This window comes from Leptosomus discolor, chromosome 4 (genome assembly GCF_034619465.1).
Source record: "Leptosomus discolor isolate bLepDis1 chromosome 4, bLepDis1.hap2, whole genome shotgun sequence".
In the NCBI taxonomy this organism is placed as follows: domain Eukaryota; kingdom Metazoa; phylum Chordata; class Aves; order Leptosomiformes; family Leptosomidae; genus Leptosomus; species Leptosomus discolor.
This window is the reverse complement of record NC_141394.1, coordinates 25,828,116-25,855,299: the sequence shown is the minus strand read 5'-3', so window position 1 is coordinate 25,855,299 and position 27,184 is coordinate 25,828,116. Positions and strand designations below refer to the sequence as shown.

Below are 27,184 nucleotides of genomic sequence, written 5' to 3'. Positions count from 1 at the left end.
TTTATTCACTGGCTGCTGGAATTAGCTTTCTTTGAGCCACGCTGTATGTTAGTAAATGCTTGTAACGTTGATTTGACCTTTTACTACCAATTGAATTTGACTAGTATTGATGTCATTCTTGGTGCCAATGCAACTGAAAGCATTCTCCAAAAGAAAAAGGAAGAAAGGCAGAAATTAATCCACAAAAAAACCTTGTCAACAGAAAAACAGTCTTGAAACATATTACATTGAGACTGGTATTTGCTGCATGGCATAGCCTGTGCAGCCTCAAGTCATGACCCACACCATTAACTCCTACAGTAACAGAATGTTGCCCCTTACAGTGTTAGGTCTGCCATGTCAGTCTATGTCATGCCTTGGGAATGTCCGATGATGCTGAATGAACAGCTATTATCAGCTAGGTTCAAAAATCCTAAATTGTGTACTAATGTTAATTGAGAAACTATATTTCACAGTTAACGAGGACAGGCAAGTGTGCTTATCTCAGCCTTGTACTATCACGTTAAAAATCAGGTAACACACCAAACAAACTTGGGAACAGTACGTACTTAGTTGGAAAAACTGTCCTATAAGTATGACTATAGTATTAAAACAGCCCTGACAACCACATTAAAGGTTATGGGAATAAACTATATAAAGTTAAAATCTTTCCTCTTCACAGATACCTGTGCTTCATTCACATTTTACAGAAAGCATGAACAGTCTGCTCCAGTAACCTTACTTATGGGTTTCTGTTAGTCAAAATGATTTCATCAGTTTCCTTTCAGGACAAAAAAAAAAAAAAAAAAAAAAAAAGAATTAAAAAAAAAAAATTCCATTTTTCCAGCCACTGTTGTGGCTTTTTTAATTGCCAGACTAATTTCCTTTCTTAATTGAGTTTTTTCTCAGCAGCAGTCTGCAGCTGCATTTTATAGGACTGATCTTCTGTAAAGAATTGGGAATCTCTGCTCACCCAAACAACTACTATTATTAAGCCACCAATCCCAAATTACACTTGTCTGTGGTAACTGTTTGAGAGGCCTTTTTGGCTGAAGAACACACTAACAGTTTTTCTGAAGGGATTTCAGCTTTGGGTAGGGATTTTTTGGGAGGTGGTCTGTGTTTTTTGTTGGTTGCTTAGTTCTCTGGCTGTTTTTGTCTTTATACTTCAGTCTAATACTGTTTCACAGATCAAACATTCATTTGGAACTTCTCCATTATAACTAGAATTTTACCAACTTTTCCAAAACATGTTTGGCCATGTTCAAATATTCATCTACAATTCTATGAAATCTAAAAGGGAAAAACTGTGATAAGCAAACCACTGTACCTTTATTCATGCTAGTTTCTACACGTATTATTTCTTCAGAATTTTATGCAAGTGGAAATGCTTAAGCTTCCCACAGAAACTTAGATTAGGCTTGCTATCTGACTTCAGCAACAATAAAAAGGGAATTCATTAATCTCATTTTGACCAAAGGGAAAAAAAAATTAAATTAGCTCTACTTATGCTGCTATACATTATTTCAACTGCATTCCTCAACCCCCTTTCCTAAATCTTACTTTTAGACACATCTTTTTCAAACATATGTTTCAAGACTGCAGTTCCATGGGATACTAAACCTAGTTCTAAGATGTCCTCATCATAGAATCACAGAATGGTTTAGGTTGGAAGGGACCTCAAAGATCACCCAGTTCCAACCCCCCTGCCATGGGCAGGGACATCTCCCACCAGACCAGGTTGCTCAAAGCCCCATCCAGCCTGGCCTTGAACACTGCCAGGGAGGGGGCAGGCACAGCTGGTCTCTGAGCAACCTGTTCCAGTGTCTCACCACCTCACAGGAAAGAGTTTCTTCCTAATAGCCAATCTAAACCTGCCCTCTTTCAGTTTGAAACCATTACCCCTCGTCCTGTCCCTCCCTGATAAAGAGTCCTTCCCCATCTTTCCTACAGGCTCCCTTTAAGTACTGGAAGGCCGCTATAAGGTCTCCCCGGAGCCTTCTCTTCTACAGGCTGAGCAACTCCAACTCTCTCAGCCTGTCCTCACAGGGGAGGTGCTCCAGCCCCCTCATCATCTCCGTGGCCCTCCTCTGGACCTGCTCCAGCAGCTCCATGTCCTTCTTACACTGGGGGCCCCAGAGCTGAACACAACACTGCAGGTGGGGTCTCACCAGAGTGAGGTGGAGGGGGAGAATCACCTCCCTCGTCACACTTCTCTTGATGCAGCCCAGGATACGGTTGGCTTTCTGGGCTGCATGTGCACACTACTGGCTCATATTCAGTTTTTCATCTACCAACATCCCCAAGTCCTTCTCCGCTGAGCTGCTTTCAATCCCTTCATCCCTCATCTTGTATTGATACTGGGAATTGCCACAACCCAGGTGCAACCCCCAACCTTGCACTTGACCTTGCTGAAATTCATGAAGTTTGCACCGGCCCACCTCTCCAGCCTGTCCAGATCCCTCTGGATGGCATCCCTTCCCTCCAGTGTGTTGACCACACCACACAGCTTGGTGTCATTGGCAAACTTGCTGAGGGTGCACCCAACCCCACTGTCCATATCGCCAAAGATGTTAGACAGCACTGGTCCCAGGGCCGACCCTTGAGGAACACCACTCATCACTGGTCTCCATTCAAACATCAAGCCGTTGACTCTGAATCTTTGAGTGCGACCATCCAGCCATTTCCTTACCCACTAAGTATTAGCCCTCAATGCAATCAGGATATCTCTGTGTTTCCTTGTAAACAGGTGTACATGTAGATACACCTGCTGCCAAGTGACTTCATCTCCAACACAGCACCACAGCAGCTCAACATTGTTAACCAGCAGTATGACACTCAAAGTTAACAGTCATGTTCTCCAGACTGTTCCCAAGCAGAGATACCAGGTCTACTAAAACTCCAAGGGCAGCATGCTTTCTGGAGGATACTAGTGGAAGTGAGAAACAAACTTAACTCTATATCAACTCCACAAAACTGCACCTGCGTGGACAACTTTGGGAGCTGAAGACCTTAAGAACAGTGACTTTTAGAATCACAGGCAGCACACCTGAGAAGTAAGGGCCTTTGTCACTAACTTGGAGGCAGGGCCAGTGGTAGGCTTTTTGATGCTTTCCAGGCTTGCCACCAGGTCATGAGCAGCTTAGCCACAGCAATCACATAGCTGCCCAGTGTCTTATGGGACACAGCTGGCCAGTACCAACCCAGCACATGAAAACCTACCTCTACAGGCATACAAGCAATGCTGTCAGCAAGCACTGCATCCTTCTCAGAAAAGGGGAGCATGAATGTTTAGAGATGCCACAAGCAAAACAACTCTCTGCCACTGATAATGCTGCTGCCCCAACTTGTCAGACATCGTTCTGGCAGTTGGATCAAGCTTTTGGTAACCTCTCACCAGCAGCCAAAGATTCATCCCACATCATCCCAACGGCTTCTATTTTTTTTTTAAGCAGAAAGATAATTCATTAACATCAGCAAAGAACCCAACTGCAATAACCTCTGCGTGCCTTTGCTGCCAAGCCAGGGTGGGTCCAACTCTGCCAAATTAGAGACACACAGATAGCAGATGGTGTCCATTATGGCTTCTCACAAGCACCCTCCCAGACAGACAAGTCTAGGAGACCTGAAAGAAGAGATGACCACTCAGGGAGAAAATAACTTCTTCTAGCATCTAAGATGCACAGCTCAGCTATAGCTCAGTCCAAGGGAAACCTACTTGCCATAACCTCCCAGGCATCCATTAGTGACATAAATTCTTGAATCACCTAGTCGGCTGTCAAGTGTCCAAGCCTCAAAGAACTGAGAAAGGTGCAATAGAAATCAAGTTACCCAATTCCAAAACAAGTCAGAACAATGCTTCTATGCATACAACCCTCTTCCCCACATTTTCATGCTATGTTTTTCACCAGATAAGCAGTCAGCTCAGGCAAGATTTCCACAAATATCACCATTTCGCACCCAAAGGTCTTCCACCAGTACTGATCCACTCATATTTCCAGACAGTCCTCTATTCTCTGCCATCCTCCTTACAAACACCACATGGTCCAGGAGTCTGTCACATTTTCAGCATTACAGAGACTATCATTACACAGCCGGCTGCACCCACCCAAGCTCTAACTCTGTCTGGAGCCTACCGCAATGATCTGTCTATGGCAAGCAGGAGCAATAATGGCGCTCTCTTCAGGGAGCCTGCGTATGTCCGCACTGCCATCTAGAGGATTGCTGCCACACTCCAGTCCACCCTGTAGTTTACAAACAGTGTCTATGGAAGGACAGCACAAATGGTCTTCCACTAAGACAGCAGCAGGGAAAAACGCAGACTAATAGCAGCATGGTCTTTTTTTCAGGACAGTGACAGAAACAGGAAAGAAAATGCCCACAGGCATGATGAAAGGATAATAGGGTGTGCACAATGCAGTCTGTGACAAAAGACAAAACCTGTTACCACAAAGATTTTTGTTATCATTTGCTCTGGCTAATAACAGGGGTACAACTTTACTCCTCTTGATCTAAATCAATTCTATCCTGCTAAGGGTACGGTATCAATGATCAGAGAATCAATATCCTTCTACAAAGATTTTCTGTTCCATGCAATGGGAATTCTGACCTCTCACATTGCTGCTCCCCTTCTATTCCAAATTACTAAGAAGTGACACACCAGTATAACTATTTCACTTTAATCTTTGTGTATTTATCTTCTAAAACTTGCTGAACTACTGGGACAACAAACAGGACAAATACTCATGGTATCTACTATGACAGCCTTTTGAGCATTATATACAACCTTATGTTATAATGCACACAGGTTTGAATAAAACTAGCAATATTTACATCACAATCTAGTTACTGTGCAGAGCAATGAGAACTTTTAAATGTATCTCAAATAATGAAAGGCACAAAGGTAGAGAAGTGTTCAACAGCTAGTTAAGAGGCAATAAGCTTAGTAGAAGACGTTCATGTCATATATGCTAGGAGTAGCGTTCCCTCAGATTTTATTCCTCCTGATGAAAATACCATATCTATCAGGGCACAGGTGTGATCTGATGTTACTGTTCATAGCTTCACTTGAGGGGAAAAAAAAAAAAAACCTGTTGCAATGCCATCCAAAGAAAAGCTTCACAGCACTAAGGAGAACCTTACGCTGGAATGCTGCCTATATGGGAGGGAAGATGAAGGAAGAACAATGTCAGCAAACTACAACTGCTAAATGAGCCTCCCTGATTAGTTTCAACTCTAAAACATCTGCAATGTAGCAAATCATCAAATTTCTAAACACATATGGACATCGTAGAGTAATACACAGTGAAACTATTTTAATTCTTGTCAGGTTTCAACAGATTTGCCTTTATCATGCTGCTTACGATTTCCAAACAGATGAACATACCATAAAGTTATATTTAGTTATGTAAGAGACAATAACACTTCGTGGCTTTTAAAAATAAAAGGAGATTAATTCAGGTGCTTGGAATTTACTGCTGAAATATGAAGCAGTTACACAACTTACAATCAAGGTCAGGCAAACTTCTACTAATAAAGATAATTCATGGTAAGAAAGACACAAGCTGCTGAATAAAACTCATTGGCTGATCGTCACAAGCCACAGTGACATCCTTGAAGGCTTTTATACTCAGTGTAACTGCAGCACAAGTAGCTGAAGAACAAGAGATAATACACGGGTTCATTTTTACAGATCAATCCATCCCATGCTGATTTCATGCTTTCAAATATGAACTGTATTGTACAGACATACTTCTTCAGTTGGAACCAGTAGAATATAAAAAAATACAAGGTTTTTTTCAGAAAAACATCTTGCTTGACAGTTTGTATTTCAGTACTAACTTCAACTGCAGTTTGATGTAAACAAAAAGTACAGTTCAATAATCTGAATAGAGAGGTTTAAAGTAAAACAGCAAGTCATCTTCCCAGTCCCGCTCATTGGCACCACAGCAACACACAGAGTGAGTTTTGGACTCCACTATGCCACACAATTGACAAATAATATTGGAACATGCAGAAGGTGAGATTACCTGTACTGTAACTGGATTAAAAAAACTCAACCAACAAAAACACAGTGAAAACCCTGGGACATACAGTGGACTTAGGGCATCATTTTACATCATTGTTAAACTGAGTAAATAGCTATTTGTCACTTCTCTTGCTCACTATCTTCTCCCTACGGCACTTTCTCATTGTTTTTCTTCCATCATATCTGATGCATACCTGACACCTGAGAAGAATATTTAGAAAGATAAACCAGCAGAAAGCTAAACTTACCATCATAGTAAATAATACTATTTTTCTGTGGGCTTAGCAATCTGTGCCAACATGTTCCAGAATTAGAGAAACTCCAGTACCTGGCAGGAAAAAGGGGGAACCTTCCACTGGCAGCTAAAGTTGGATCAGGTTAGTTGTGCTGTGAAACCGCACCCAAATCACATGGAAGTCAAGTGGTATTTATGATCTAAAACCACATCTAAATGCTGCCATCTTTGAGCAATATGAATTTAATTAAAAATATTTTTTTTTATGTAGGCGGGGGAGTAAAAGGCAGCTATTGCTCAAAAAGTCTTAAAACAAAAATACAACTTACTGATCAGAGTCATAATAATCCATGCACTTCTTTTTCTTATTATAAGCTGCAACTCTGAAGGGTACAATTTCCAGTGCTCGGAGGCCTGGAGCCATTGTCAACACTTTGGCACCATGGGTTGGTTCATAGAGATCCTTCCCAGTGTCAGGGTGTGGCATCCCTGCTGGATCTCGCCCTACAATGTAGAAGTTAGCTCCTGCAACCATTCGTGATCTGCAGTGCCACTGAACCTAGAACAGAGACAGGGAAAAATAGTTAACAGAGGAAAACGGTCAAAATATGACCCTTAAAATGTGCATGCATTGTATAATTACCACTTTTTCCCTAATCAGACATGATTTTTACTATGGAGCCACAACAAAGCAAAGAATCAATTATATGAATCGCTACCAAACTTACAGCTAAGGCATACTATTCCCCTGTTTCATGTGCACATTAGGATATTCTAAAAATTACTTAAGAACAGTGTTTAGAACAGTATAGTCAGGGCCAGAAAGATGGAGCTCATCCATTTCTTAGTGCAGTTCCTGATGTTGTCACCCTCCATCCCTTTCCTTTATATAAAAAGATTAACACAAAAGTAACAGCTTTGGGAAGCTTAGTGGGATCTAGCTGTATATTGCTCTATTTTAATCACAGTAATTTCTCCAAAAAGACACCCTGACCAACAGATAGCTGCCAAACATCTCATGGGAAGAAAGACAAGACAGGCCACTTAAACACAGTGTTCACGAGTGATCTAATCAACCTACCATTAAAAAAGAAAAATTACCCATGCTCAGCACTTCCACCTGGTGCATGTGGCAAGGATGTTGTTTAACACTTAGACTGCATCAATACTAAAACCCAAAGGACATATAAACTAGATACATACTGCACTTGAATGCTTGGAATACGCTTTGAGAGCACTAACACTGCCTATTTATATACCACAAGCTTCCAAGATGAAAACTGATAAAGCAACTCTAGCTTTGATAAATATTCAGTTACTTCCCCCTCCCCTTCCCCCCGCCCTGATCACTTTGAAATAATTTTATTCTAATACATCTACATGAACTGGGAAGGAATCAATGTCAAAATCAGAAACTAGCTTTACTGAATTTTTGTTTGGATGCACCAACTCCCTTCCACCTAATATTTGAAGTATTTTAAGTATTGACAAACAGCATTCCTACATTACTTAGCTGCAGGTTTCAGAATGAGTAGTTTCATAACTAACAACTTGATTTTTACTTTTTTCCTTATAGCTCAACTACTACTGAGGTTAAAAAAAGATACTTCAAAGGACATTCAGCAGGCAGACTATTCAATCATCTGCACCCTACAAAGAAATGCTTTCAAATTATTTAGAAATGCATCTCTTTTACTAAATATGGTGAAAAGATTTTTTTCTCCCAAAGACTGTTTGCAGTATTTACTAGATCCTAGACTGTTAGATATGTTACGCTCATGACAGTTTTTAGACTTATTATGTTAATTTTCTTAATTCATTTTTATCTGTAATATTTCCAATAGAAAATTTAAATGTGCCGTACAGGAAAAGTAAAATAACTATTACATTACTTTAGGTGACAAAGACACACCACTTCATAAAATGTCAGTATGTTCTCATACTGGGAAGTATTCCCCTAAAAATTTGCCATACCATTTATATAGCCTAGTATCTGCCACAGGATACCCAGGAAGAGTTTTTAAAAAGTGGCAAGTATGTAACAGTAGTTTCTCACATGGGCAGCCTTACCTTCACACAAAACTAAAGGGCCTACCCAGTAACTACATAGGGTAAAACAGATTCACCAGTTGAGCAGTAATACACATCTGTCAAAACATCTGTCAAGCACTAAAGGGAAAAAAAAGAAAGGGAGGCAGGAGGGAAAAAACCCACAAATCACAGGACAGAAGTTGCTGCCACTACCTTCTATTAAATGGACAATGTGATGGATAAATTTTCCTTCCATTACAGAAAAAAAATTGCATCTGCCTACTGCAATACATGTTTCATATTTTAGTCACTGTGCATGCTGTTCTATGTAAATAAGCTTTAGGCAAGAAGCTCAAAAGTGATTTCTCAAAGTAGTAACTAACTGTTACTTTTCTACATTACTTCCGTAACTAATCATTGTAGAATCCATTCAAGGAGGAAGTTCTGCAGTCAATAAGGACAGAGTTCTGTAATCAGAATTCAAATAATCAAATTAGGAGCCAGCCATGAGTTATGAGGGTACCATTGGTATCAGTTCTCATCTTGACTATAGCTAGACATCACACATGACCGATTCCACTGCTACTGAAACATATAGGGTGCTATGGAAGCATTTGGATGCTGATAGACATGCTAATACTTTTAATATTTATGTTACAAGCACATAGCAGGCCATACACATGAAATTCCAGCATACCACAGCAGCTATCAGCATATTTTCTGAAACTACTCTAGCATAGTTAAGAAATTTAAGTTTTGTATGTCATTTGGGTAACAGCAAGTAAGAACTCCATTTCAAATAAGTGAAGTTACTTGACTACGACAATTTAGAACAATGTAAACCACACGTTTGAGACATAAAATTAGCAGTTCTTGTCTCATTTCTATACATCCATTCTACTTCAGAACATATTTACTTCCCTAAGCAGGCCAGTTTATTGCATTTTGAGACAGAATTTTCCCTTGTAGAAGGGTTTCTTTTTTTCCCAAGGTAATTATCAGGAATGTTAAAAATAGAAAAATGCAAATTAATGCTTAGAAAACATGTCCATTAATTGTGGATGTTTCCATGCCACATTCATTCTGTAGATAACCATACTAACAGCTGCTTGTTCTTCTGTAAAGCACTTGTGCTACAGAAACAAATCTGGTACCAATGTCTTTTTAAAAGATGTATGGAAAATTATTAAAGTATGAGTCTCTTATTACTTGGCTACAAACACTGTCAGGCTGTACTCCGAGGTCACTGGAAATGCCATATTGGTTAGGAGAAAACTCTTACTCTGTTCAGAATAAGGACTGTGGATTTTGTTCTTCCTCATATACTCATGAATACAAGACTGAAGCAGAAAATTTCTGTCTATGGGGAACACTACAAGATTCCCTACAGTAACTCACTCACATGCCTCAACTAGATCTGGACTATAGTTTTTCCCTCTGGACTGAAAGGCAGCGCAAGGTTTGTTTGATCAGTCAACTGGCCAGCAGAAAGTGACACCTGTCTAATTTAATTCCACTGGTGAGATCCACCATCTATCAAAGAGCTCCCACAGAGCTCATCTCTTGAGCCTGGTCAGAATTTGAACCTCCTGTGACTCATGGGGGCGGGAAGGTAATGAGAAAGAGAACCAATATCCTCTAAGGAATTGCCCTCAAATGAGAGCATTTATTCTCTCTGCTGCTTCCCACAAACCTCGAGGGAACCCAACCCAAGAACTAGCTTCTAAATGTCAAAAAGTGTTGCCAAAGAATTATTTCATACAAAAGCCTTGAAACAATTCTCTCCGAATTATGTTTGTCAAAAAATAAACAAAGACTTTTTTTTTTTTTCTTCTAATTTGGGTATAGACCTCCAATATACAAACTTTTTGCTTAACATTCATAAAACTGAAGTATCTTAACATTCAGGACAACTATTCAGTATGTTAACAGAGCTTATCATTCCTTCTGAAAAAGAATGTAAAAAAAAGGAGGAAAGATTAACTCATTATCATACCCTTATAACTGTAAAGAAAGGAGCCCATAAACCCAATATAGTCTCCCACCATTTCCAGCTAAATCCTCCAATATAGAAGTTTCTTCATAGAAGAATGTTTTGGTTGATGACAGATGGAGCCTTTACAGTCTGGTTTCCCAAAGAAAATCAGTGTCCTTTCTCCATTAAAAAAACCACAATGCACAAACATCAGGCATAGCATGAAATACTTCAGTGCACTATCAAAGGGGTTTTGTTTTGTTTTAAACTCTTGATGGATTTACCTCAGTTGGTCCAGCATACATCATGGGGGAAGGGAATATAGCCACCACTGTTGTTTCTGGATTCAAGATTCCCTCCTCCAGTACTGCAGCATGTTGCTTCATGCGCCACATCAGAGGAACGTCATCCTCCTTTGTCCAGCCTCCAAGTGGATGCAAGAGTAAAACTGGGCGCCGGTAGCCACGTTCCAAAAGCTGCTTATGAGTATCCTGCATTAAAAGAGCATGCCCGTTGTGCACTGGGTTGCGTAACTGGAATGCAAAGACAGCATCTATAGAGGAAAAACCAGACAAAAGATAGAAGGAAAGCAAGTTATTCTTTCAGGAGTTGTACAACCACAGGAAAAAAATCTTCAAACAATACAATCTCTATTCTGAACTCTATTAAACAAGTATAATAGCAGTAGTCACAGGTCATTAAAGGATTATGAATTATTACAAAATCATTATATTCAATAAGCAAAACTAATAAAAACCAACCATACTAAAAAAGCCATAAATCAGCTTCCTTCATTTTTGAGAAGGGTTACTCTAGTTTCTCCAATAGCTATAATCTTCTCTTTGGATTTTTTCACTTGCATGAGCATATAATATAAAGTTAAATTCTAAGAGGAAATCAAAACTATGCTACCTATTTTAAAGGCTCAATGCATCATTAGGAGAACAAATGGACACGTTTGCAACCAAATGAATAAAAGCAGATTTAATGTGTCTTAATAAGTTTCCTTCATCTAAACACCTTAGCAAAGTTTACGCACAGTAAGAACAAAGGAAGGCTAACTGCTATTCCGAAGTACAAGCCCTTCGATGAAACCTGGAGTGTAGGAGGTTCCACATTAACATAAGGAAAAACTTTTTCACTGTGAGGGTGACAGAGCACTGGAACAGGCTGCCCAGAGTGGTTGTGGAGTCTCCATCTCTGGAGACATTCAAAACCCACCTGGACACATTCCTGTGTGACCTGCTCTAGGTGGTCCTGCTCTGGCAGGGGAGTTGGACTAGATGATCTTTTGAGGTCCCTTCCAGTCCCTACCATTCTGTGATTCTGTGAAAAGCCCTTTGACACAACCAGAATTTCTCCCTTCTGCAAATTAAGATGTAGGTACCCCACAAGACAGCAAAATCACCTTAACCACGAGGCTTCCCAATAAGGAACTGATGAAATCTAGAGAACAGGGTTTTTTCAGGTATCAAATACACTTATTTAGGGGCTAGCTAAAACAAAGACTGGTATCTCAAACCTGAAGATCCTGGATATACAGACCACACTGAAAAAAAAGACACGACCTCAGGACCAATCTCTGTTTGCATTCTTGTTGTTAATCTCTTCCCTCACACTCAGAAGTGCTTGGCACCTGCCTGCCAACCACTGCTAGAATGAAGACAGTATATGCTTGACGGTTCTCTGCTTTATGACATTACTTAGCCTCTTATTTATCTGCCTAACATAACTCCTTTAGTAAGAAAAACTCTTTTGTTTCACCTGCAATATAAAGCTGGCAGTCAACTCATAATTTTTAAGTGTGGAACATTCCACTTTACACCAGTCTACTTGCATTACCGTCATAAGCTTTGCTCCCCAGAAGCAGCATGGAACTGACTTAAAAATAGAAGAGCATGAAAGCTCAGCACTCAACCACACCTCTACTGTTTTAGCCAGACCTGATAATTTTTAAATCACGTTCAACCACATTTCAACATTATCTCTTCTCGCATTATTAACATGTCTCATGTGCATGGAAAGATAAAATTCAGACACTACCAGCTTCTCTTGTGTGTTTAGGCAATGCAATGCCTCAGATCCTAAAAATTAATACCAGTAAAAGGCAAAGAATGCCACCCAAGAGAGCATTCAAAAATCTTCATCGTTGAAACAATACCAGCCCCTGTAGTAGCACTTGAAGCAGTAAGCATTTGGATAAACCTTTGCAGGAAGAAACAGAACAAGAAAAATTTACTCACCGGCATTCATTTCCTTGAATTTCTGCCTTAGTTCAGCTGGAGTGAGACGGTATTGATCAAGTCCATCATTCCAATAAATACGATCAAGGACCTGTAGATCTCCACCTACAAGCCAATTCCCTTGCTCCATAACCATCTAAGAAAAGAAAGCAAAATCCTTGTTAAGATTGGTTGTCAGCTTCTCCTGAGCATCTAAAGCATGAAATGCGGACACATCTTTACCAAGTGAAGAGTTCCAAGTTAATTTTATTTGACAGTCTCAAGTCAAGCATCAATATTTAAATAAATAAATAAATAACTCATCACTAGAACATAGTCCAGTCATGTTATACCATGGCACAGGAGCGATGCACAAACCTTCAGTAGGTATATGCCTTTATTCCAAATTAAAGAATTTTTTTAGTATATAGAAATGCAAGCAGCCAGTATTCTTAACCAAATTATTACATGACAAAAAGAGAGTGTGGCTGGAAAGCCTAATGTATGAAACACAATGAACAGTTAATGACAATTGCACACTTCACAGTTGCTGGTCAAACAAATGCAGTTCCAGTATCACCCTGCAGTTCACAAGATTCTGGTCAGTAATAAAGTAACAAATAAAACAGTTCTGATTAACTACTCACCCACTTCAATTTACAAATAAAATCGGGATCTTTGAAGTAGGACAGCTTTTGGGTTTGTTTCATGGTAGCATTTTACCAAGGCAACGTATATTGTACACTCATTAGAATTCTTTTGGTATCTTCAAGTATCACCTCACTCTTCATCAAAACATAATTATGGTAAGTTGCTTAACATACTCTAGCAATGGCCATAGAAATCACTCAAACTGTTAATTTCTGAGAATGCATTTGCTTTTGAAGATGGAACCACAAAGAACTTCCAAGTCTCATACACATTTCTGATAATTTAGAAAAGAAGCCTTATGTAAAGATGACAACAAATGTGGCTATAACGTAACACATTACACGCTAAACGCACAAGCTAAGATGTTAAAATTAAGTGTAGGTTTTTCAATTTATTTTTGCTCTGAGATAGAGGACCTGCTGGAATTAAATGATATGACAGTCACCACCTCCTTCCCAAAGAAAATGCCAGACTTTCATATCTTACCAAGGCAGGGGGAAAGTGGGATACAGATATGAAGATGAGAAAACTCTGCACGATAGGAACTCTCAGGCACCCAAAGATTTCTGATTAATTTAGAAGGGCCACCAGATTCACGTGCTGTCATAACACTACCATGCACACATTCACATGCTGTCATGATACTACTATACACCCCAGCACAGACATAAGAACGTCGTTGCTCATCTTCAGCATCAGTTTCAGCCATGTCATTCTGTAATTACTAATGTGTTATAACAAGTCATTCAAATTTTGTCTGCATAAGATTTCCTTAGAATTTCTCAAATGTGTTAAGTTTTCAGCACGAAACATACCAAGGGCTTTGAAAATCTTCCAGAATACTCTTACTTGTATCTAGCAGGTGACATCCTTTTTCAGATATACTCCTGAATACAACTTCAGTCAGTAAAAGCACGCCATTACACATTAATTAAAAAAAATTACACATTAATAAAGAATTAAAAAAATCCATGGTTTTCACATATGTATTAGTCATACAGATACTTTCAGAACACATCAAAGGCTTTCCCTTTTTAAAAGCAAGCTCATGGTTTGAGGTTTGTTTGATTTCTTTTTATGTGATTTTAAGTCACAGTTGTAAACAAAATTATACTACAGAGACAAATGGGAAAAGAAACATATTTGGGCCCTGCAGAGTTAAGATGCAACATTTACACCAGCTTGCAAAACCAAACACAGCATTGCGATGAGTGTGTTACAATTGGAGTATTTCAGTATGACACTCACATAAGGTCAAGATAATAAAACAACTGAACACAACAAATGGGAAATAACTCCCTGGAGAGTTAAATGATGAACTCTCCAGGAACACGGTCTATTTCAAAAGCATCTAAACCAGGCAGTTCTCACATGCTCCACATGCAAGCAGAACAGAAGTCTTCTTGCCCTCACAATGCATATATCCGCTGATTAAGGAGCTTTGATGCTCCATCTGGCTACACAGAGGGATATGTTTCCTAGGCACACTAGAGGGCAAAGTTCCCTCTTCTGTAGCACAGATTCTACGGTAGATTCTAAATTCATTTCATGTGTACAAATTGACATTGGATTGTCCCACTAAGTGCAGACTATTCAACAGCAGCATAAAACAAACAAATAGAAAAAGTCACCTTTGTTTCTGCTCAAACGTTTTAGCTAGTTCTCACAGCAGTTTTGCTGTCGAGACACACCAGTCGCAGACTTCATCTTCACTTAATTTGCAGCTCCACAAACAGTACAGCTAATAGGACTAGATTTGCGACTTTTAAACACACACCTTGATATAGGGATGTTCCTTGCATGTTGTTCCCCATTGCCTAGCACAGCGTTCCTCTTTCCTGTGTTCATAGAATTCGGGATTACGGAGAATGGCCACACGGCGACCCTCATACACCAGTGCAATTGCTGTACATCCATCCAGTCTTTCTTTGTCTTCTTGAGTAGCTGTCAGTACTATAGGCACCGAGAGATTAATAACGCCCCCTGCAGAGTGAAGAAAAAACCAAAAGCCCTTATCCTTAGTAATGGTCATCAATGATATCATGAAAATCTACCCTCATAACAAGTTACAGTCCAAGCTGTGAGTGTATGACAACAGCTAGTTCAATTACCCATTTTAACAGGGGTTAAAAGCAACTTTTAGAATGAACTCTTGCATAAGGTACGTGTGCTATAAAAGTGTGCAAGCACCGAGGTTTGAGAAAGAGCAGACATTACTGAAAATAGCAAGTACTTATAGCTGCATACAAGTATTCAGACTTTTTTGGAATCTCAAATTAGTATGTTGTTCAAGAAGCTATATAGTAAGCAGAAACACACACTTAACATTGTTAAATACATCATCAAAAATATTAGGCAAGACTGCTACTTCAGTGGATAATAAGTAAAAAAGAAACAGCATTCTCGGTAGCCATACGCTCCGTCCATAAAAGTTCAATGCGATAGAAGCAGCCAAATGTGCCCAAGTAATTAGCATATGTAATTCAACTATTTCAAAAAGTGACTTTTGCTGTTTACTCATAACTGTATTTGGATCCAAGCACATACATTTCAGAAAAAACTATTGAGTCGGGCAGACATTTTGCACAGTTTGTTCAGCTGAAAGCTTACCAGATACTTTACTTCACAAACTAAACCAATGTATCTGAATTTTAAAGTTATGTGTGGTCCTCATTTTTAAGCATTTACTTCCTTGCTAGATGCTGGAAGCCTTGTTTTTCTTGACTACAAGAGTGAGATTTGAGAAACTCAGTGGAGTAAACACTCCAAGTCTCATAGAAAGGCTTGAATTCTAATGAGCATACATTTGCTGAAGAGTGCAATACTTTTGGGTGGTCTCCAGGAGAAAAGTCATGGGCCCCTTGAAGTTAATGGGGGGTTTGCTACTGGGGCCAAGACTCAATAAGGCTGATTTCCCTGTCATTTGAGCAATACATTTTTTATAACCTTCCCTCAATTTCACCTTATGTGTGGTAGGAAGTTAAAAATTATGAAGCTGGATAAAAGCTTAAGAGAAAAATAAGTCCCCCCTTCCTTCATAATGCAAAATCAAAGACATGCTGCACGTCATCTCCTAAGTTCAGTGCTCAGAGTTATTTTCAAAGCAACTAGGACACAAAATTAAGCTTGGAAACAGCCATGGAGAAGGTGATTTGCCACCCCTAACTCGATAATGTAAAAAATCCTTTTGCTTTGTGAACAAGTAAATAAACATTCCAAACTGGGAAGAGACCTCAAACCTGTTGATTATTAAAGTTTTGTGAGCAACCAATAACAAGCATATAATATCTTTGACATCTGTCTTCAGCCACTGTGCAAATGAGAAACTGAGGCAAAGTAGTGGAGTGAGTTTGTTAACTCACAGATAGTCTCAAGCTGACACTGTGCTTATTTCAGATAACTTAAGCTTTAAAGTGAGAATATCAACACACCTGCACTGATCTCCGTGGTGTAGAAGTCATTCAGTATGAACATTGCATTTAGAGCCCAAAGGATGAGATACATTGTAGGTGTTCAACAACTTCCCTCTCTTCAAAACCAAAACCCTGGAAAATGACTGCTGCTATGAGACTCCAGAACTAACATATTAAGAAGGGAATAAACTTTGAGGACGTTTTGACTTAACCATTGCCACTGCTTCCAGTAGCAATGCAGCAATCGCATTTTTCTAAAAAGGTTCTCGTACATAAATGTTGCAGCAGATATCTACTAAGAGGAAATATGGTAGCATCTAGAGGAATTTGACTGTTCTACTCAAGCTTAGGACTGAAAATTGTTTCCATCAATAAGTTCTTCATTATTTTTCATTACTCTTTTTTTTGCAGCACACAAGGTACTAAAAACAATTGCAAAAGAAGTTTGAAAACTTGCAATATTGCCATATCTGAAACGTTCACCTATACAAAGTCTTAAAAACCTTATAAAAATCCTGATTTACAGAAGATTACAGGGCAGAATAAGGCACTACAAGCTATTTTAGCAGTTGAACGCATAGCATGCCATCTGCAGAGTACGTTTCACCTGGATGGACACACAGAAGGCAAACAGAACGAAAACAAAACTAGCAGTCCAAAATGATACTGCAAACTTTAGATACTCCAAAATAACACGATGGCATTATGTGGCCAAGGATAGTATCAGAGAGACTTATTGAAAAAGGGAACTAGAAAATGTAAGAGGAACAACAGATGTCTTTCAGTTCTGTGATCCAGACAAGTGACATGTTTTTTTCTGCTATTTGGTCTCCAGCAAGAGAAGAGTAATGCAGAAGGAAGTGGGGAGAAGTATTTTTTACTATCCCTCTTTGATACAGAGTGCAAAAAAAACCTAAAAGACTGAAGTAAATCAGAGTCTTCAAAAAGGAATAAATGAAAAAATGACAGAGGATCAAATTCCAAAACCTGAGGATGTTATCACTTGTTGACTTACACAACTGGAAATGCAAAATAAAAAATATATTCGTTTAAATCATCACAGGATAATTACTAAGTCATAGTAATCAAATTAGATGTGACAACACTATATTCAAGCCACATCCTCAAATTCTGATTTAATACTTGCTCCAGCACTCAAGTCAATTTGTTGTTCTTTTTCATTACTATTGCAGAACAAATCTTTTAGCACACAGAGCTAAACCACAATTAAATTGCAATTCTGAAATCTAATACCAATTTCTTCTACACAAATTAGAAACTTGGATTTTTTAGGTTTAAATGTGTTTCAAAATTAAAAACATTTGCAAAGGCAAAAAGACAAGACATTCAAACTCTAACATGATGGTAGGTATAAAAAGAACAAAACCATCAAGTTTAAAACTGATGATTGTAATATCCTATTCTCTTACCCCAGGTTGCGCACAAGCTTCATAATGCGTTAGCACACCACCACTAAGCAGCAAAGCATCAACAACAGTTTAGAAGCAGGATTAGTTTGGTCAGTTTTACAGATGGTAAGTTTTACCTTACCATCAAGGAGACAGTCAAAGTGAAGGCACTGCAGGTATTCTCTCTCTCTCATAAAGCCGTTCAGGGGTGTTGCCCAACCTTCTGCTAGCACTTGCACCCATTGCATATCCACCTTGTAAAGAAATGGAGAAATAGAGCAGATAAAAGTTGCTTTCTTGCTTAAAGATTGACATCAGGTAGTAATCATAATAGATCATCATTTACCCACAAAATGCAGCACAGCACAAATAGAAGATTTCTCAGTATTACAGTTTTTAATCACAAAGAAGTTTCTACAAGTAAGCAAAAAAGAACAACTTCTTCCTCACTCTTCATATCTTTGGCTATTTTCCAGTCCTTATACTAGATCAAATTTCCATGTGTTAAAAAACAAAACAACAAACAAAACCCACAACAACAAGCTTTATTTGTAAATGTTTGATAAAGTTCATCTTAACAGAAATAGACTGTCTCACTTGCATTTATTTTTTTAACATAGCAAGATAACCAAGAGGTTAAAAAAAAAAACCCACACCACATACAATTACCAGAAAAATATAAGAATTATGGGGATGAATATTAAGAGGTCAAATCTTAAAACAGATTAGAAAGAAAATTTTTATTGCAGAAACTGGTGAGACAATCCAGAAGTAAAATTATCTTGGGACTAGTACTTACTTATTTTAGTTTAAGAGGTATCAGTTTATGGGGAATTTCCTTCCTTAGCACTGAAACAGTCACATTATGACTTAGTGTGTGGCCTCTATTATTTCTGCATATGCATTACTAAGACTTGGTCGTCTTTGACAAGGGCAGGTTTTGCTTGTCCAAGTCTCTTTAGCAAAGACCATGACTAATTTTATTACACTGTTTATGCTGAGGCAAGTACAACACACATTTTCTTCCCAAGCTTACGTTATACACTTATACACTTGCTTGATATTTAACAAACCACTGGTTGCAGGTGTAGTGGGAAAGGATTTGTTTTTCTAGATAGGGAGCAATTTAGAATAGGACACTACAGAAAATTAATAACCATGACCTTAAATATTTATTCCTTATCAAAGCAATAAATAGTTTTACAGAGACATATATGAAAGGAATCAAGTAAGACGCAGTGAAAGGCAGTATTAAAATTTATTACTAGTAGAAGGCTAGGCAAATTTTAAAACTATTGAATTCAGTGCTTAGTCTGTCATCTCAATCATTCAAAGTCGAGTTAATCACTAAGATGCTCAACCCCGAGCTTAGTCAGCTCCTAGATCAAATGCTTAGCTTTGAGTTCTAGTAATACTATTAAAAAGCCAGTGAAAAAACTCATGCATTGTAGCTGTGTTTAGGCCTAGTTCTTCAGAAAAAGAAGATAAGGTAGAACAGAAACACAGCCAGAAGCAGCTTTGTCTAATTTATCTGAGTTGGAAAATAATGCATTTAATCAGAATAAGAACAGAGTTGATCAAGTTGATCCATTTTCTCTGCTAGAAGCCAGAAAAGTAGCATGAATATGTTCTAACTAGGAAAAAAAAAAACAAACCAAACAAAACAAACAATAAAGTAGATCTGATCATCTCTCTGTAGACTTAAGATTGCAGCTGTTTGAGCCTGGTTACTATTGTTCAGCTGAAGGTTACCAACGAGACGAATCAAGAACAGTAACTTATTTCCTTCATATTTCTAGGTCATTGAAATTCAAAATAAAATGGTTTGTATAAGTAAACCAAAAAAAAAAGTTAGTAATTCTTCTAGAAACAACTACTCATACAAGACACGCCAGGCATAGTTTAGTCCATGGATGGCAGGGAGGGGCTGTGGAGGGATGGGAGGAAGTCACTGAGTCACTGTAAATTTAATCTCCAGGCTTGGGATAAACTAAGTAACACTATATCAGACATCATTTATGAAATGACAAAGATTCAATTGCTATGTCTAGTTAAGTGATCAAAGAAAACACAGATGCTGGGATTTCTCTCAAGAGAGAAAAAGTATATCGAGATACATTCTGTAACCAGTACAGGTATTTCAACTGTATCTACTTCCACTGAGCAAGATTAGACTGTCTTTCAGCTTCAGCAATGAGACAACTGAACGCACAATACCTTATTTATTTCCAAGGTTAACAGAGACTCAGCATCAGTTTTGGCCAACTGTAGCTTGTTTTCTGGCACATAAAGCTCTTTCACCTCATAAGAGGCATCCACCGGTACGATGTCCTGTATAAAAGGAACAAACAGAACAACGTTTGCTCACAATGCTTCTTGGACACTGAAGTCATGGTCAAGAAGTAAAATTCTAACGTCACACTACTCTGTAGCAAGAGCTTATTCATTCATTACTCATTTAAAAACCATCACTGTTCTGAGATTATGATATATTGCTAGCCAAGCTTCCGGCTTGAGTAACTGAAGTGAAACATTCTGACAAGAGATATTTTTCTAAACCTTAAGTGCCTGAATAACATTTACCTAGTAAATATTTAACTATTGGATTAAGTGCAGTTTTTATGACTTCTCTACAGGAGGAAGGAAGACTCTATGCTTTTACACTTTCTAAAGAAGTAAAAATCAGTTTTGGAGACTGAGAATTTATAAATTTAAGTCATTCACTATAAAACATATATTAGAAGTGTTAACATAGAGGCAAAAAAAAAAATCTCTTTGCCAACTGAAAGTGATTAATCAGAAATACAAATTAAAAGTGTTACCTAGAGCTAATGATATAACATCAGTGTCGTAATCTATATACTAACAGTTGGAATATTTAAATGAGACCATCTGTGCATATATACATGGAATGAACTGAAATCTAGTTTTATAACCAGAATACCACACAGTATCAATTTGAAAAAAATTCAGTTTTCCTCTTGTTTTAAATAAGACATTCTCACTCCACAATGCTCAAGACTCAAGACCTTAGACTTCTCATATAAGGATAAAAATATAATTTTTAAAAAAGAGGCAGAAGGGAGAAGGCCATCATGATAAAACTTTAAAGTCTCCTCTGACAAAGGTGTCAAATTTCAAAGCCCAGTTCCAGTGATATTCAGTAGCAAAAAAATCAGTGAAAAGCAGCTGAGAGTTCTTTTTAAAATACTTTTTCAGAGTTTTAGAAACTTTTGTAAAGTAATGCTTTACTTTTTGACAAGCAAAGCTCACCCTTACAGCAAAGTAAATACAGAACTATAATAAGAATAAAGAAATTATCTTTATTTTTCCAGTATATGCAGACCAGAGTAAAGATAAATGCCTGCAGGAAACACAAAGTTTGCCCAAGCATTGTAAAGCATTTATCCAAGCATTTATCAGACATTAGGCACTACCTCCAGGGAAAGTAAAACAAAAGGAGTGTGATGATGAAAGCAAGTGGGAGATAAAAGTACTGCAGGAGCAAAAAGACACGGTGAGCCTCACCAGCTGTTACATAATTCATATCTCCAAAGACAAATAAAAGGAAAACAAAATAGCACTTAGAAATTGTGTTTTACTAGGAAAAGCTCAGTCCATTACACAGCAGACATAATTTGGGAAGTTGATTTTATTAGTAAGATAGGCAAAAACCCGCCTTCTATTTTCTCTGCCTGAACAGCAACATTACAGGCCAGGAGAGCTGCAGCGGGGTCTGGCCACAGCAATAAGCCTGGAATCAAATGAAGGTCTTGCCTGCTGTAAAGAACCGCAGACCTTACAAGCAAAGCATGATGACTGAGTACACATTATGCTGCTTCACAGAAGATTCCCCTCTGGACCCCAGTTCATTACCATGCTAGAACGTCCTAGTTTTACAAAATATCAAAAGCTTAAAATAAATGTGCCTATTAAAAAGGGCTTTTTTCAAATATTACCCTGGTTTTAGTGTCCCACTAATGGGCAGAACAATCGAGAAAAAGGTTCCACAATGCAGTTTCTGTCAACAACCTACCTCATTACAAGGATGTACACAGCTTGAAGACAATGAGTCAAACATTTAGAGAATTTGTAGGATTAGTAAACCTACACTTCCTTGCAGACATAAAAATGGTATCTAAACTAACATCTTAGGTTTTTAAAAAAAAAAAAAGCCAGCAAGAGGAATCCACAGGTCTTTAAACTGTACGAATTTTAGGAAAATGCTAGGCTAGCAAGCCATCTAGTGACCACTTTAAGGTAGTAATTTTACTCAAAGGACAATTCTATCAATGGGCAGTTACACAGTACACCTCAAGAGTTATTATTTCTCAATGCATTCATATAAACAATGACAAAATAATTAAAAAAATAAACTAGATGCTTTATGGGAATGTTCCTGCTCTAACTGCACTGGTAGGTTCTTTGCTGATGCTGTCTAACATCCTCAACTGTCTGTAAAGAAAGGGCCTTCAGGCAAGTTTCTGGTAGATGGGCATTCACCAGTGACATAAAATTTACATTACTGAACGACTAGTCTTGTAAGTTCATACTAATTGAGGTGTGAGGCCACTGAATTATTTATATATGGAAAAGACACACAGAAGTGATTGCTCTGACTATAATAATCACTGAAGTTTTGGTACCTACAGCTTGCAGGGAAGTTTGTCAGTACTCCCAAGTATGGGAAAACTGAAAAAAGCAATGACAGCCATGATCTTAACAGAGAGATACAATTTTCTGGACTGAGGGCCTCTTCTCTGCCCGTCAGTTGTGTTCTATCATGTTTTACACTCACGTGAGCCACAGAAACACTCTCCTCTTGTGCCAACAAGAGAAATTTCTGATCCCAGCTATTCACTGCTGTTTCTCTCAAATGTGTAAAGACATCCTTTACAAGTTTGTTTTGGTCAAAGTCAGTCATGTTTAGCTTACATAGTACATCTATATCAACCTAAATCATTTTGACCAAAAACATCTAGGAAATACTCACAACAAACGTGGCAGCCAGCTGCCAAACTGGAGTCTCTGCAACTAACACAGAATGGCTCTGAACCAAATCCCTGTCTGTGCCTTTTCCAAGAATACACAAGTTAACAACAAGAGAAGAAAGCAGAAGAAATAAGTAACAAAAATGACACCATCACAGTACTTAATGATTACACAATTCAGTGTAACTGAAGCTCATTCATTAATAACACCTTCAAAATTATACAAGCTTTTTTACAAATTTGAACTACTGAAATCTACTTCTATAACATTTAGCAGAGTATTTTCAGAAGAAAACAACAACAACCAAAGCATGTATACCTCAAAAATAGGAAATCCTTAACTTAAAATTACAGGAAATTCTGCTTACTTTCCTAAGCATGAGAAGAAAATAATGTTTTATTGATGTGGGAATTACAGAAGTTGAATACTGAGGTGGTTCTTTTTAAGTTGTGCTTAAAAGCTTATACTGGTTTCTGCTCACTCTGGCTTACATCTTTACTGTTGTGCGTTTAAATCTTCGCTGTAACAATATAAAACTAATAATATAATAATATAATATAATAATATAAAACTATAATCTTGCATATCCTTTACAAGGAACATGTGATTTTTCCCCAGCTTCTCACACAAAATAACTATTAGCATTATCACAGAATCACACAGGGGCCTCTGAAGGTCATCTAGTCCAGTCTCCTGCTCAAAACTGGTCCCTGTAGAGCAGGCTGCTCAGGAACTTGTCCAATAAAGTTGAGTATCTTCAAGGATGGAGCATCCACAAACTCTCGGGGCAACTTGTTCTAATATTTGATCACCTTCATAGCGAGAGAATTTTTTCCCGCCTTATGTCTAGTTTGAATTTCCCCCGTTTCATCTTATGTCTGTTGCCCCTCACCTACACTTCTGCACCTCTGAGAAAAATCTTCACCAGTCTTCTCTGTACCCTCCCATTGGTGTGCTAGAAACAGCAACAATATCTCCTTTAGCCTTCTCTTCTCCAGGCTGAACAAGTCCAGGTCCCCTCAGCCTCTCCTTGTACAGCAACGTGCTCCAGCCCCGATCATCTTAGCAGCCTTCAGCTCAACTCACTCCAGTACATCAATGCCTGTCTTCTACTGGGTGAGGGTGAAGGGCACGAACCCGGACATAATATCCAGATAAGGTCTCACAGGTGCCACATAAAACAGCAGAATTGCTTCTCTTGACATGCTGGCTATGCTCTTGCTATTACAGTACAGTATGCAGTTGGCTTTCTTTGCTGCATGGGCACATGTTTTCATAATCCTGACAAACGTTTTTACAATGCTGAACTTACTTCAGTTCTCTTGTATCCTCCTCATGCCTTAGGAAAAGAGATATTTTGTTTAGTTATCAAAAAGGTGAGTTATTCCACATAATGTCAGCACAGATCAAAGTTAAAATGTAGGTATGCTGTAAGTTAAGGTCATTGTAATGTATTTCATGCAAATGCTTACTTCCAGCATTATAAACCATCTATAAAATCCCGATGATCTGCACTTTGTCTTATGAATCCCAGTTAGTCTTAACCAATCACCTTTTGCTGCAGGTATTTGCTTTGAACACTGCTTCCAAACAAGTAACAGTCGTATTCATACAAACTTTCTGCTGAAATGATTTTGAAAGTAGGAGACATGAAACAAAGTTTCATGTAAAATAAAGATTCAGTACCCAGCTAGCAGCTGGGTATAACAAATTGTGTCAAATATACTCTACTGAGTGCCTAATTTACAGTCAAATAATGAAAAAGTGGGCTGAAGACCTGTATTCCCCGCTCTACACAAATGTTACAGATATTAAAAATAGTAACGTTTGCAATACTAATGTTAAAAACTTTTTCAAGTTTCTCAATTAAAAAAAATACTGTAATTCATGTCGACGACCAAGGTGATCACATATTCTTTATTATCAAATTTTTGATAAGTGAATGAGGAACTAGACAAGACTGAGAACTTTGCTCCAGAGAGAATCATTGTGTTGTTGCAATAATAGCTTCAGTATAATTTGAGGTTAAAAAAAAAAACCCACCCCCAAAAAACAACCAAGACCACAAAACCAAAACAAAACAGATGTACAGAACAGCAGAATCCATTTCTACATATTTTCCAGGAACCACCAGCCTCAAGTTTCATATCTTAAAAAAAACCCAAAACACACCCCTGACCTTATAAACCATAACAACAAAGAACAACCCCTAACTGCTAGTCTGCTCCAAATTTGAATACAACTGCAGGGAATTGTGTGAATATAGCTAGGAAATCAGTACTAGAAGATACCATGAGGACCACCTTCCCAAATACAAGCATAACACCAAGCTTAGATAAGAACTTGGCTGTAACTGTTGGGGGATGGGTGGGAGATGGAAGAAGGGACAGAAAGTTCACACACTCACTGCGGATTGATCTAAACAGTAGTAGAAGTGTGTAATCACCTTCCAGTTTGGGGGGTGGTATTCGCAGAGCTGCAGTAAGTTGATGTCCCTAAGAATGGGACTTTTATACAGATGTAGTTAAAAGTTTAAAGTTACCTACTGGAAAAGCAACTCTTCCCTTGTACACTTTTGCACTTCCTTAACATTTAAGGTGGCATTCCTGAGCTATGACTTCAGAAGATATTTTCTGGGCCAAATATTGAACTTATTCCATAGGAATAAGAAATATGAACTTTGTGCAAGGGGCTAGATCAGCTCTATTTGTTGACAGAAAAAACAAGACTGAAAACAACAAAGTATTTACAGCCAAACACCTGCACTAGGCTTGTCTGACTCCACTAGAAAATATCAGTAGATTGAAAGCCAAAGTTATCAAGCTCAAAAGCCACATAAGCCTTTCTGACTGGAAAGGAAAAAAAAAAAAAAAAGTGTGCAAGCACTGATTCGTATTGTACTGAAAGCAGCTGGGAAAAAGAAAAGAAAGAAAAAAATATAAAGGAACTTTTCAATGACACTGACTCAGTAGCTTTCCTCCAGAGATACTCATTAGTACCCTGTAGTTTACATCCCTAAAAGGACCTTTGAAATACCTATTGCATTTGCATGCAAAGAAACCAAACAGGTGACTCTCAAAACCAAGTTATATCACACAAGAACTTCCTGGATTCAATAGCTGCTTATTACTTCTATTTCTGTGTGGTTACCTCCCTTTTTCTTCCATAAAAGATTGAACATGTTTTTGGGAAAGATCTGATAAATTTGCTTCAGAGTTCTTTCCAAATATTGTGAAAAATTCTAAGAACCAAATAATTCCACTACCTGTAAAAGAATAATGTTTTAAATTCTTGTTTAATAAATACCTATGTGTGTGTGTTTGTCTACCTCTGTCTCAACACACATTTATACAGTTCCAGCTGTCTTCTCTGTACTGACATTATGGTCTGAACTACTATAAAACCAGTGCTTGAAATTCAAGGATTACAAATACTTTGAGCAGACAACTTTGCAAAGTTTTTCACAGCTATTGAAACAAAACAAACATCCGAAATTATTATTAATGCTGCTGGCCTCTGGTCTTTTTCTTTACTAATCACAATGGATTATTAAGGAAGAATACGGACACAGCTTGTTCCAACTAAAGGAAATCTACAGAAACTATATTCTCAAGATAACACTGTATTAATATGGCCTGAGAACAAGACACACCTGTTCCGCCATGCCTTGGTTTCATGGTCTTTCATTAAAGTAGGCAATCACTAAGACATCTTGGCATTTATGATACTGTTGTCTACAAAGAAAGAAAAGGCGCTAAAATGTGCCACGAGCAAAGCTGACTGGGCCAGGAGCCAGCATTCAGCACTGTGCACCAAGTGTACTAATGCAAGACTCTGGGGATCGCTATCTTGGCACACATAACCTTGGTTTCTACAATTATGAAAGATTACTGAATTGTTCTTCTGAGCAGGAGGCACAGGGCCTCCCACAGTTGGGAACTGCTACCTGTAGGTAGGACTCCTACACAGCTCTCGTCTTTTCATTTCCAAAAAATTACTCAGATGAGCATTAGGGTATAAATCTAAAATTCTGCTGTGGTTTTCTGCCCTGTGTCATCTCCGAGAACCTTGAGCAAGCAGCAATCTATTAACAGAGTTTTCTAGAAAATTTAGATACAAGAGACTGAATCCCTCCAAAGCTGCACTGGCACAAAAGGTTAAACTGGCTACATGATGAGGTCTTTTGCTTGTACCAACTTCAACACTTGTCAGAGCTTTACTCAAGCTACTGCCTACACCCTACATTTCC

The 27,184-nt window shown here is 38.2% G+C and overlaps 1 protein-coding gene across 1 annotated transcript in view; it reads right to left on the bottom strand.

Annotated features, from left to right (window-relative positions):
• The window catches only part of PAPSS1 (3'-phosphoadenosine 5'-phosphosulfate synthase 1), a 45,916-nt gene that overhangs the window by 2,946 nt on the left and 15,786 nt on the right, over positions 1-27,184 (bottom strand). Inside the window, exons 6-11 of the mRNA XM_086463973.1 lie at positions 20,161-20,274; positions 18,086-18,197; positions 14,899-15,104; positions 12,492-12,627; positions 10,533-10,801; positions 6,572-6,801 (exon numbers count right to left, since the gene is read on the bottom strand). Of these exons, the coding sequence (XP_086320099.1) occupies positions 6,572-6,801; positions 10,533-10,801; positions 12,492-12,627; positions 14,899-15,104; positions 18,086-18,197; positions 20,161-20,274 (1,067 nt within the window). The remainder of the gene's footprint in view (positions 1-6,571; positions 6,802-10,532; positions 10,802-12,491; positions 12,628-14,898; positions 15,105-18,085; positions 18,198-20,160; positions 20,275-27,184) is intronic.